We start from the raw sequence: 14,129 nt of genomic DNA on the forward strand, positions 1-14,129 counted from the left end.
ATACTCAAGGCTTTAAACATGTAATCAAATGCTCCACCTTCAGGCAAATGCAAGTAGACGTTTCATACCCAGCTTGTTGTAGGTCCTGGCACAGCTGTCTCTCTGTCTTAGATGGGCTGATAAAGTAGTCCAGTTACCGAATGCAGTACATTTTCTTCGGTTAGATATTTGTACATTTTCTTCGGTTAGACATTTGTAAAAAAATATTCAGGTTAGACATTTGTACATTTTCTATGGTTAGATATTCCAATTTGATGAAATGCACAAATTGCTGCAATTCTTGTAATGAAACGCTGTCATGGCATCACAGACGTACAGATAGGAGCGTTGGGTGGACAAACGGACAGACCTGAACCAGAGCGATCACTTATAGCCTGTGTCTTACCAGCTGGCCCTTTATTTTCATTTGTAAGGAAACTGTACACTCACAGTGGTCTATTTCAGATGGACTTCATCAACCTTGCTGGAAAACAGATCCTGTCTCACATCCAGTATCTCATTATAGTGGTGTGTGTGTGTGCATGCGAGCGTGTGTCTCTGTTGTAGTGTAACTGGTGTTACAATATCCTCAGCACGCTCTTTTCACTTTCTGTCTCTATCCAAGTAGCAGTAATTGTAAGTAGTACTACGTACCAAGAAGTCCTGAAACCACATTGTAATTCTACAGAGCTCTATTCCTGCTGTTAATGCTTGAAAAAACACAGCACTTTCCAGAAAGTACCAGGTCTAACATGACAACCCATTGCAGCTCCAGCACGTTTACATCTGCTACGGTTACCATGTCTGCTTTTCTCACTGTTTATGCTGGAAACGGACCTGTCCACCCTGTCTCACGCCAAATTCACAAGTAATCATGTGTGTTTCTTATACTTTACCTTGTTAATGCACACATTAACAAGGTAAATGTGTGATTTAAGCACACACACACACACACCAATCTAAGTAAAACAATTATTTTGTAACCATTTTTGCAATGCTTGATTATATCCCCATTGCCTCCCAATGTTTTTTAATGCTCTCTTTCTCTCTCTGGTTTTCACCCCATTGTTTTGTACAGTACACACAAAACCTCCTGGCGACATGTTGGCTTTGTTACTGTGCTCTGCTGGTTCTCATAGACACTAATAGGAAACATGCTAAGAGAAAGAGAGCGAGAGAGCGAGAGAGAGAGAGGAAACATTGGACCTGATCAGAGGAACTGAAGTAAACCCAGTGAGTGAGTGACAGTGAGTAACCAGAGTGTGAAATGTGTTTGTTAATCTGCAGCAGGACTCAGTGCCTCTCTAATCAAACAGACGGTAGCTGGCGCTGTTAGCATAGCATCTCTATACTAAACATTGGGGAACCTGGTTAGTAGTGTCCTATCATTCCACATAAAAGACAATAGGTATTGTAGTATTATACCACTATATTGTTATTTTCTAGCCAACATGTATTTCTAAAAAGAGAATCTGGTTAGAACTTTGCCTCTAAAAAATACTAGTTGACACACTGTTGTGTGCCATGCCAAATAAAAGTGGTAACAGTTCGCAAGGACAGGGCTAAATCAACATGGAGTACATGTTTAAAGAACTAAAAGGTTAAGTGCTGTTAATGAGCTACACAAAAACACAAGAGTCAACACCACACTGCTCTGACAGTTTATCTTTGAAACCTTTGTATAATCGTGGGCCAAACTGTTAGGTCATTGGGAGTCCTCTGTGACCCCCAGCAGGGACTCAATTGGACCTGTGGATCATTGGACACAATGCCAGAAATAGATCTTAATGGCTGCATCATTGTGACCTCATCCCGACCTCCATGCTTTATCTGAAGGTTCATCGCTATGGTCGCTTCCAAAATGCTACCCTATTCCCTACATACTGTAGTGCACTACTTTTGACCCCTATTCCTTACATACTGTAGTGCACTACTTTTGACCAGAGCCTTATGGGGTTCCCTATGGGCGCTGGTCAAAATAATTGCCCTACATAGGCAATAGGGTGCCATTTGGGACACAGAGCATGGGTTTTGATTAAGACTGCTAAAATGATTGGGTTTTGCACTAATATAGGGATTGTACCGATTTTGGATGACACACAACAGAACAATAATTTATATTTCCCAAGTGTCCCCACACTGTGTTGGGATCAGCATGATCATATCGATGAAGACATTGTGATGTCCCACAGTGATGACAACACAACTGTCCTGTAATGACGATCACATCCCAGAGGTAGTTCAGCTGACCACCGACCCAGAGCCCTTCTGGAGGCAGATTTCATCAGCCTAAACTTGGACATTATTATAAGCCTGAAGCTACAGAAATGTATGGGTATACTAATAATATCATGTGTAAAGGTAAGATAGAGTATGACTGTGTGTGTCTGTGTGCGTGTTCGTGCAATGCATTTGACAATCGTATTACCATAAGTATGTGACCTGTGATCCGAATACAGTGTGTGCAGCATCGGGGTTGGGGGGTGTGAAGGATTTTTGGGGAAGTTTCTACACAATTTTAAAAAACTCTAAAATGCTATTTAGAGAACAGCAAAAACAAACAAAATTGACCTCATCCATTAATTATCAGGTGAGTTTAAAGTTTGGGAAAGCTATTTATTCACCATAAAATTGCACATTTATAATTGCATGCATATCATCACATTTACAGACTAATGTAAGATAGGCTACTATTCTTAATGTGATGAGTACATTGCATAGTCATAATTTAGGCTAATAATATAACTCAATCACTGTGAGCAAAACAGACAGTTCTGAACAATGCATGTCTGAGCGGCGTAGTGTTATTATCAGAGTGAAAAATGTACTATTTTTTATAAACACATTTCATCCAGTCAACTTTAAATGAAACATAAGCAACATATCTGCAGTGAGTGTGTGCATATTCACTGTCTTTATCATTGGATTAGTACCACTGGAAAGTTTTGGTCAATAATTCCCTTCTCCAGGCTAGATCGACGTCATACAGACGTAAGATATTCATTTGAGCCAGTTTGCTACAGCAGGAAAACCGCCTATGGATGTGGGCATTTTAACTTGGCCTTGTAGTGACTTCATAGCGTGTATTATGCATCTATTTCACGTTGCACTGTATGCGCCATTCCACAAGCAAATGAGACAAGCAAATGAGTCAATTTATTATGAGATTGAGCAGTGGATGACATTGTGTATGCCGTTCAACCTACCGTTAAACTTAATACTGCGGTGATAATTAATAGATGGGGTCAGTTTTGTTCGTTTTTGCTGTTCTCCAAATAGCATTTTAGAGTTTTTAAATTGTATAGAAATGCAGTAAATAAGCTTCTACTTCTAACCCCCCCACAACCCACATGGCATACCCTAGGTTTAGCTGAATTGATGCCACTGAACAAGGGTATACCCAACTGAGTGTGTGTATAATGAACTACATGTAACAGTAGTGTATGTATAGTAGGGAACTCACCCATCGCGTGTGCTCTCCATGGTGGACATAGGGGACAGAGAATGCGGGCTGCTCAGGTCCCGTTCCAGGCGGGACTGCCTGGGGGGCAGATCAGGGGCAGAGGCTGAGCCAGTGGTGGGGGCTGGTCCTGGGGAGAGGAGCTCCACCGAGACCCCGTGATGGGGGGTGCTGGAGCCAGTGTACAGGCCTGAAAGACAAACAAAGTTAATTCACAAAATGTGCCGAATCAACTCGAGGTCTTTGCTCAGCCATGTTCCCTTTGACCAAATTAAATGGATTTTCATAGCAACAAGCTTTTGTTTTGACAACTGATCATCCAATCAGAGAGGGTTTTGAAAAATAGAATGTTCTGTTTTGTGCTGTTTGTGATTTACAGTACAGTACATTATTTATGCTGCCAACGGGGTTGGCCTTGATTGTCCTTTAAAGTGGAACTGACAGCGTTTTAGCAACATGAAATCTTATTAAAATCTGTTCATATACACCCCCAGGAAGAATGTGACACTTTTAAAAATATTTTTTACAATTTCTGAGAAGCGAGCACTTACATATGGTCATTTTCACGTTTTCATAAATTCATAGAATGTTTGGGAATGACATATAATAAGTCATTCTATAGTGTTATGACCTGGCTTATAGTTCATAACAACAAAGGGAGACCACGCATTACTTAAATGTAAAAAGGAATACATTTATTAAACTAAATAGTAATAAGTACAAAAATGTAACATCAGCTGTGGACGTCTGTAGGATCAGTAGTATGTGCAGTGTGTGGATGAGTGGAGAGGGTGTTGTATGGTGAAAACAAAACAAAAACCAAAAGGTGGTGGAAGCCAGCCTGCCAGTCAGGGAAGAGAGAGAGTTGGCTGATGTGCTACCCTTTATAGCCTGCAGGTCAAGCCTGCCCAGGTGTACCACATCAGCTGACATCTTCCCCAGCTCTGCAACAAGCAGACTACCAAACAGGAGAACCCAGCAGACAGAGTGGGAGGGACATCACCCCCCCTCTAAGAACAGGGTTCCACCACGAACCTGAAACAAAACAGAAACGACCAAAACACAAAAAAACAAATGTTGTAGTACTTATTACTAAACAACACAATAAAAATAAATATTTACACACACACACACACACACATATTTATATACACACTACTGTTGAAAAGTTTGGGGTCACTTAGAAATATCCTTGTTTTTGAAAGAAAAGCAAATTTTTTGTAAATTAAAATAACATCAAATTGATCAGAAATACAGTGTAGACATTGTTATTGTTGTAAATGACTATGCCACAACTGTCAGTAAGTGCCCATGATTGAGTCTTTGAATGAAGAGATGGAGATAAAACTGTCCAGTTTGAGTGTTTTTTGCAGCTCGTACCAGTCGCTAGCTGCAGCGAACTGAAAAGAGGAGCGACCCAGGGATGTGTGTGCTTTGGGGACCTTTAACAGAATGTGACTGGCAGAACTGGTGTTGTATGTGGAGGATGAGGACTGCAGTAGGTTTCTCAGATGCGGGGGGGTGAGGCCTAAGAGGATTTTATAAAGGATGAGGGCTTCCGTCTGGCCACTCCACAATAAAGGCCTGATTGGTGGAGTGCTGCAGAGATGGTTGTCCTTCTGGAAGGTTCTCCCATTTCCACAGAGGAACTTTGTCAGAGTGACCATCGGGTTCTTGGTCACCTCCCTGACCAAGGCCCTTCTCCCGATTGCTCAGTTTGGCCGGGTGGCCAGCTCTAGGAAGAGTCTTGGTGATTCCAAACTTCTTCCACTGTGTTGTTGGGGACCTTCAATGCTGCAGACATTTTTTGGTACCCTTCCCCTGATCTGTGCCTCAACACAATCCTGTCTCGGCGCTCTACGGACAATTCCTTCGACCTCATGGCTTGGTTTATGCTCTGACATGCACTGTCAACTGTGGGACCTTATATAGACAGGTGTGTGCCTTTCAAAATCATGTCCAATCAATTGAATTTACTACAGGTTGACTCCAATGAAGTTGTAGGACATCTCAAGGATGATCATTGGAAACAGGATGGACCTGAACTTAATTTCGAGTCTCATGGCGAAGTGTCTGAATACTTATGTAAATAAGGATTTATTTTTTACATTTATACATTTGGTACAATTTCTAAAAACCTGTTTTGACTGTGTCATTATGGGTATTGTGTGTAGATTGATGAGGATTTTTTTTTATTTTAATCAATTTTAGAATAAGGCTGTAACGTAACAAAATGTGGAAAAAGTCAAGGGGTCTGAATACTTTCCGAATGCATTGTATGAGGCGAAAAGTCGGTCACTCACTCATTCCTTCAATGACATGGCATACTCCCAGCAGCTAGCTAGCTAACGTTAGGCTCCGCGCTTTTAGCTTGCTAAAAAAATAGCTAGCTACATAAATTGGTACGCTAGCCTAGGGCTGTCAAACTCAATCAGCACACAAGCCATATTGAAAAAAATAGACATAACATATGTGTTTACAAAAAACGTGCAACTGCGAACCAAACTGGCCATTGTTTTATTAGGGAAAAATATGACTCTTTATAATGTCCACTTATCACATTGTATTGGTCCCATACACATATTTAGCAGACGTTATTGCGGGTGTAGCGAAATTGTTGTGTTCCTAGCTCCAACAGTGCAGTAGTATCTAACAACTCACAACAATACACACATCTAAAATTAAAATGATGGAATTAAGGAATATATACATATTAGATCGAAAAATATTTAAGTCTGATGGCCTTGATATACAGTGGGGAGAACAAGTATTTGATACACTGCCGATTTTGCAGGTTTTCCTACTTACAAAGCATGTACAGGTCTGTAATTTTTATCATAGGTACACTTCAACTGTGAGAGACGGAATCTAAAACAAAAATCCAGAAAATCACAGTGTATGATTTTTAAGTAATTAATTTGCATTTTATTGCATGACATAAGTATTTGATCACCTACCAACCAGTAAGAATTCCAGCTCTCACAGACCTGTTAGTTTTTCTTTAAGAAGTCCTCCTGTTCTCCACTCATTACCTGTATTAACTGCACCTGTTTGAACTCATTACCTGTATAAAAGACACCTGTCCACACACTCAATCAAACAGACTCCAACCTCTCCACAATAGCCAAGACCAGAGAGCTGTGTTAGGACATCAGGGATAAAATTGTAGACCTGCACAAGGCTGGGATGGGCTACAGGACAATTGGAAGCAGCTTGGTGAGAAGGCAACAACTGTTGGCGCAGATATTAGAAAATGGAAGAAGTTCAAGATGACGGTCAATCACCCTTGGTCTGGGGCTCCATGCAAGATCTCACCTCGTGGGGCATCAATGATCATGAGGAAGGTGAGGGATCAGCCCAGAACTACACGGCAGGACCTGGTCAATGACCTGAAGAGAGCTGGGACCACAGTCTCAAAGAAAACCATTAGTAACACACTACGCCGTCATGGATTAAAATCCTGCAGAGCACGCAAGGTCCCCCTGCTCAAGCCAGCGCATGTCCAGGCCCGTCTGAAGTTTGTCAATGACCATCTGGATGATCCAGAGGAGGAATGGAAGAAGGTCATGTGGTCTGATGAGACAAAAATAGAGCTTTTTGGTCTAAACTCCACTCGCCGTGTTTGGAGGAAGAAGAAGGATGAGTACAACCCCAAGAACACCATCCCAACCGTGAAGCATGGAGGTTGAAACATCATTCTTTGGGGATGCTTTTCTGCAACGGGGACAGGACTACTGCACCGTATTGAGGGGAGGATGGATGGGGCCATGTATCGCGAGATCTTGGCCAACAACCTCTTTCCCTCAGTAAGAGCATTGAAGATGGGTCGTGGCTGGGTCTTCCAGCATGTCAACGACCTGAAACACACAGCCAGAGCAACTAAGGAGTGGCTTCGTAAGAAGCATCTCAAGGTCCTGGAGTGGCCTAGCCAGTCTCCAGACCTGAACCCAATAGAAAATCTTTGGAGGGAGCTGAAAGTCCGTATTGCCCAGCGACAGCCCCGAAACCTGAAGGATCTGGAGAAGGTCTGTATGGAGGAGTGGGCCAAAATCAATGCTGCAGTGTGTGCAAACCTGGTCAAGAACTACAGGAAACGTATGATCTCTGTAATTGCAAACAAAGGTTTCTGTACCAAATATTAAGTTCTGCTTTTCTGATGTATCAAATACTTATGTCATGCAATAAAATGCAAATTAATTACTTAAAAATCATACAATGTGATTTTCTGGATTTTTGTTTTAGATTCCGTCTCTCACAGTTGAAGTGTACCTATGATAAAAATTACAGACCTCTACATGCTTTGTAAGTAGGAAAACCTGCAAAATCAGCAGTGTATCAAATACTTGTTCTCCCCACTGTAGATGCTGTTTTTCAGTCTCTCGGTCCCAGCATTGATGCACCTGTACTGACCTCGCCTTCTGGATGATAGCGGGGTGAACAGGCCGTTGCCTGTTTTTTGCCTTCCTAGTTAGTTTGCCCCCAGACCGCACCACCCTCTGCATGTATCACTGGTGCGGTTGAATACAGCATTGTTGTATGGTGCACTCAAAATGTATTGTAGTTGAATAGCTAGCCTACTGTTCAAATGTTGCTGTAATAGGCCTACATGTTTCTTCTTTGCATGGCGTTTTGTTGCAGGTTTAGTTTTTTGGTTATTCATTGTGAAGCTTAAAAACTGAAGCCAGACTGCAACATTTTATTAACCTAGCTAGGCCTGTGGCATGTGTCCGTACACTTTTCATTCGCTGCGCGCTGTAAACCGGACACAAGAAAGCAGCGTAATTGAAGTTCAATTCACCAATCCGAGCGAGCGCATCAGGCTGTAATTTCATAAAGTAGATGAATCAACCATTGACTCATTTATACTTGCTTGTGTGTGTGCCAGCCCTATTAGCTACGTTATGACTGACTTTTGATCATTGCCCTTGCTAGTTTGATTGTATTGACATTCCCAGCCTTAGTTACATGTGTCCATTTCTGTTCAAAATATTGAGTCATTGAAACAGAACCAGTGCATCCTGAATGGGTGGAGGCAGCAAACAATGTACCAGGACAGCTGTGATTTACAACCTAATAGCAATATTTTTGGGACTACAAAGAAATGTATTGGTGAATTATATTAATCATGCATTGAACTGCATCCAACTATTCTGCCAACAATGTCTTAGTGTACGTCATGGAATTTTTAGTCAAATAGAACCTATTTTTAAAACCTCTTATAAAGTTGGTTTTGAAGCATAAACTGGGAATTTGATATTCATGACTGTTCTTATGATGGTCTGTTTGTTTCATAACTGCAAAGTAATTAAAACTCTGTCAGTTCCACTTGAAATGTTTCGTTATTGAATACAATGCTATTTCTTACAAAGAATAGTATTGAGACTTCATGAGAAGATTTTATAAGACTTGAGTGGAGGTGAGAGAGCAGGCTCTGTGGCTTGTGATTTGTGTGTGGGTGTGTGTGCGCATGTGTGTGTGTGCGGGTGTGTGTGCCAGCCCATTAGTATTTGTAGAAGTCTAAATGTGTCTGACGTTGCGGTTTGAGCATCAGAAAACAGTCCTGTTGGACGGTGATTCACATCACCAATGTAACAGTGAGAGAGAGGCTCATGAAAAATCCCAATGACAGCTGAATGCTCTGCTGAGAGCTCCACTTGAAAGAGCTAAGCTCAGCTCTGGCCAGGGGTCAGCTGAGTTCCGTCCTGGGGCTCTCAGGTTGCCTAAGAGGGGCAAGAGACTCCAGTCAGCAGCCCCCTCTGCTCCCCACTGCTCCTCCTGTACTGTAAATCTCTCCTCACTGTCCTGTCTGTAATGTCTTTCCCAGTGTCCAGGGGAAGTGAGGCGGTGAGGAGAGGACTGAGGAGAGGACTGCTCCTGGTTTCTGCAGTACTGTTCCCCCAGCTGTGCTCAAGTGGAAGAAGGGCCTGTCTGACAGCTCTTTGAAATGGTTACAAGCTTGATTCATTACCCCCAAATCATCAATCACAGACCTTAAACGGTTTCCCCTTCAGCCCCAACATCTGCTATCAGACCAGAAAACATTCTACAAATAATGGCTGTGATTTCTTCAATTTCATCGCTCGGCTCAGCGGCGCAGGGGTTCCCTTGGCGTTTGGGGATGGTTCTGGGAGCATTCTGTGAGGATTCTATATGGGTTTTTTATGTGGGTTCTGAGAGGGTTCAGTGACGGACCTGAGAAATGTTTGATTGTGACGGTTCTAACAAGGATCTGTGATGATTCTGAAAGTGTTCTGTGTGAGTTCTGTCAGGATTCTCTGTGAATTTGTAGGGGGTTCTATGAGGGTTCTGAAGGGTTATGTTGGTGTTTGTAGATGACACTTGGTGGCATAGCCAGACTTGTAGCCTGTCATAATGACATGGACCTATGGACTTGAAGCAGTTGAAGTTATGTGATCTAGCAGTGTATCCGGAAAAACAATAATTCAGGTCCTAAAAGGAAGAAAGACATTTTCCTGAGTAAGATTGGGCCTATCAAACAAACTTATAACCGACAATAACCTTTGAACCCGCCTATAACATCCGTTCTATTGGCCAACGTGCATTCACTGGATAATAAACTGGATGAGATCCGTTCGAGACTTTTCTACCAACAGGACATTAAAAACTATAATATCTTATGTTTCACTAAGACATGGCTGAAATATGTATAATATAAAGTTGGCTGGGTTTTCTGTGCATCGGCAGGACAGAACAGCTATGTTCGGTAAGACGAGGGCTGGGTGTGTGTGTCTATGTGTCAATAACAGCTGATGCGCGATGTCTACTATTAAGGTAGCCTCCAGGTATTGCTCGACCGGAGGTAGAGTACCTCATGATAACCTGTAGACCACACTATCTACCAAGAGAGTTTTCATCTATTTTTTTTTTTGTAGCCGTCTATTTACCACATAAAACTGATGCCGGTACTAATACTACACTCAAGCAAACAAGAAAATTCTCATACAGAAGCGCCGCTCCTAGTGGCCAGGAACTTTAATGCAGGCAAACTTAAATCCGTTTTACCTAATTTCTACAAGTATGTCACATGTGCAACCATAGTGTAAAAAACTCTAGGCCACAGTTTTTTTTATACATAGGAAAAAATTCTAAAAACCTGTTTTTGCTTTGTCATTATGGGTTATTGTGTGTAGATTGATGAGGGAAAAAAACAATTTAATCGATTTTAGAATAAGGCTGTAACATAACAAAATGTGAAAAAAAGTCAAGGGGTTTGAATACTTTCCGAATGCACTGTACATCTTCAACATTTGCTATCGGTTGTCATTTTTGCCTTGTACATTTTAGATGGAATCCAGTAAGTACTATTAAATATACAGTTGAAGTCGAAAGTTTACATACACTTTGGTTGGAGTCATTAAAACTCGTTTTTCAACCACTCCATAAATGTCTTGTTAACAAACTATAGTTTTTGCAAGTCGGTTAGGACATCTACATTGTGCATGACACAAGTCATTTTTCCAACAGCTGTTTACAGACAGATTATTTCAATTATAATTCACTGTATCACAATTCCAGTGGGTCAGAAGTTTACCTACACTTAGTTGAGTGTGCCTTTATACAGCTTGGAAAATTCCACAAAATGATGTCATGGCTTTAAAAGCTTCTGATAGGCTAATTGACATCATTTGAATCAATTGGAGGTGTACCTGTGGATGTATTTCAAGGCCTACCTTCAAACTCAGTGCCTCTTTGCTTGACATCATGGGGAAATCAAAAGAAATCAGCTCCTTGGGAGCAATTTCCAAAAGCCTGAAGGTACCACGTTCATATGTACAAACAATACTACGCAAATATAAACACCATGGGACCACGCAGCCGTCATACCGCTCAGGAAAGAGACGCGTTCTGTCTCCTAGAGATGAACGTACTTTGGTGCGAAAAGTGCAAATCAATCCCAGAACAACAGCAAAGGACCTTGTGAAGATGCTGGAGAAAACAGGTACAAAAGTATCTATATCGACATAACCTGAAAGGCCGCTCAGCAAGGAAGAAGCCACTGCTCCAAAACCACCATAAAAAAGCCAGACTACGGTTTGGAACTGCACATGGGGACAAAGATCGTACTTTTTGGAGAAATGTCCTCTGGTCTGATGAAACAAAAATAGAACTGTTTGGCCATAATGACCATCGTTATGTTTGGAGGAAAAGGGGGAGGCTTGCAAGCCGAAGAACGCCATCCCAACCGTGAAGCACGGGGGTGGCAGCATCATGTTGTGGGGGTGCTTTGCTGCAGGAGGGACTGGTGCACTTCACAAAATAGATGGCATCATGAGGGAGGAAAATGATGTGGATATATTGAAGCAACATCTCAAGACATCAGTCAGGAACTTAAAGCTTGGTCAGAAATGGGTCTTCCAAATGGACAATGACCCCAAGCATACTTCCAAAGTTGTGGCAAAATGGCTTAAGGACAACAAAGTCAAGGTATTGGAGTGGCCATCACAAAGCCCTGACCTCAATCCTACAGAAATTGTGTGGGCAGAACTGAAAAAAGGTGTGCGAGCAATGACGCCTACAAATATGTCTCAGGAGGAATTGGCCAAAATTCACCCAACTTATTGTGGGAAGCTTGTGGAAGGCTACCCTAAACGTTTGACCCAAGTTAAACAATTTAAAGGTAATGCTACCAAATACTAATTGAGTGTATGTAAACTTCTGACCCACTGGGAATGTGATGAAAGAAATAAAAGCTGAAATAAATAATTCTCTCTACTATTATTCTGACATTTCACATTCTTAAAATAAAGTGGTGATCCTAACTAACCTAAGACAGGGAATTTTTACTAGGATTAAATGTCAGGAATTGTGAAAAACTGAGTTTAAATGTATTTGGCTAAGGTGTATGTAAACTTCCGTATTATATTGAACCATTTGTGTTTTAGGCACATATTTTTCCATTCAATTTATTGTATTTTCATCTTCAAATCTTTACTCCATTTCTCTCTTAAGGGAAGGTGTAGCCCCCTTGTTTTCTAGTTTTAAGAATTTATACACTCTAGAAGCCAGGTGTTTTTGGAACGAACATGCTTTATGAAACTTTCCAATTTGTTCAAATCATGTTTAAATGTAATTGTTCTATCTACTGACTTGACTGCCTGTACAATCTGAATTATTCTAAAATGGTTGGTAAAGCTGGTCATATCCTTTAGTTCATTCAGACCCATAATTTGACCATCTTTATACAAATCGGACACGGTCCAAACTCCCATCTGTAGCCAATCTCCACAATACCAGTCTGTGATTAATTAATATGTGTGAATTACTCCAGATATTTGTTTGAAAGGAGGTGCAAAAGGAGATTTCTAATTTATTTCCAACAATTTTAAGAACATTCCAAGAAGCAGATATTTTTGGATAGTCTTTCAGATATTCAGGTAGTATTCCGTATGCTATCAATCTAAGTAGCAAGTGGTGGGACATTTTTCCCTTCAATTGCTAACTAAGAGGGGTGTTATTTTGCTGGGTAATTCCAGTGCCACGTTTTTCTTGTTACATATGATATGTAATATGTTTTAATATCTGGAAGTGCCATGCTTCCTTTATATTTTGACATAATTAATTTCTCTAAGGTGATGTGGGGATTGCTTTGAATTCCATTTAAATGTAGGGATCATTTCATTGATCTTATTATAGAAGGATTTCGGGACATTAAGAGGCTTAGTTTGTAGTTGGAGCCATTGTCATTTATATTGTTTACATTCTGAATGTTAAAAAGCGGGAGGACCATCTCACATCGTCTACTTTCATGGAATTCACAATAGCTTCTAGCCCTCTCCTGCCTCTGTAACACCATGGTTTCCTCTTGGATACCCCAAAAATTGGGTTGGAATTACAGAAAGAGCCCAGGACAGTTGAGTTTAAGTCAAAGTTGAAGCCAGAATTGGGGTAAATAACTGCCGATCTGATGTTCAAATCAAATCAAATTGTATTTGCCACATGTGCCGAAAACAGCAGGTGTAGTAGACCTTATTGTGAAATGCTAACTCACAAGTCCTTAACCAACAATGGTGTTTTAAGAAAACAGAGTTAAGAAAATATCTACTAAATAAACTAAAGTAAAACATTTATAAATAATAATATAAAAAATATATTAAATAAAAAAAATAAAAAAAATAACACTATAAAATAACGATAATGAGGCTATATACAGGGGGTAGTCCGGGTGGCCATTTGATTAATTGTTCAGCAGTCTTCTTATGGCTTGGGAGTAGAAGCTGTTAAGGAGCCTTTTGGGCCTAGATTTGGCACTCCAGTACCGCTTGCCGTGTGGTAGCAGAGAGAACAGTCTATGACTTGGGTGACTGGAGTCTTTGACAATTTTTTGTGCTCTGACACCGCCTAGTATATACAGTCGTGGCCAAAAGTTTTGAGAATGACACAAATATATATTTTCACAAAGTCTGCTTCCTCAGTTTGTATGATGGCAATTTGCATATACTCCAGAATGATTAGATTAATTGCAATTAATTGCAAAGTCCCTCTTTGCCATGCAAATGAACTGAATCCCCAAAAAACATTTCCACTGCATTTCAGCCCTGCCACAAAAGGACCAGCTGACATCATGTCAGTGATTCTCTCATTAACACAGGTGTGAGTGTTGACGAAGACAAGGCTGGAGATCACTCTGTCATGCTGATTGAAGCTTCAAAAGATGGAATCTTCAAAAAAT

At 40.9% G+C, this 14,129-nt stretch overlaps 1 protein-coding gene across 1 annotated transcript in view; it reads right to left on the minus strand.

The window, feature by feature from the left end:
• Window positions 1-14,129, minus strand: part of LOC139539512 (zinc finger protein GLIS1) — a 141,939-nt gene that overhangs the window by 11,980 nt on the left and 115,830 nt on the right. Inside the window, exon 8 of the mRNA XM_071342547.1 lies at window positions 3,443-3,629. Within this exon, the coding sequence (XP_071198648.1) occupies window positions 3,443-3,629 (187 nt within the window). The remainder of the gene's footprint in view (window positions 1-3,442; window positions 3,630-14,129) is intronic.

Source organism: Salvelinus alpinus, chromosome 15, assembly GCF_045679555.1.
Source record: "Salvelinus alpinus chromosome 15, SLU_Salpinus.1, whole genome shotgun sequence".
NCBI classification, from domain to species: domain Eukaryota; kingdom Metazoa; phylum Chordata; class Actinopteri; order Salmoniformes; family Salmonidae; genus Salvelinus; species Salvelinus alpinus.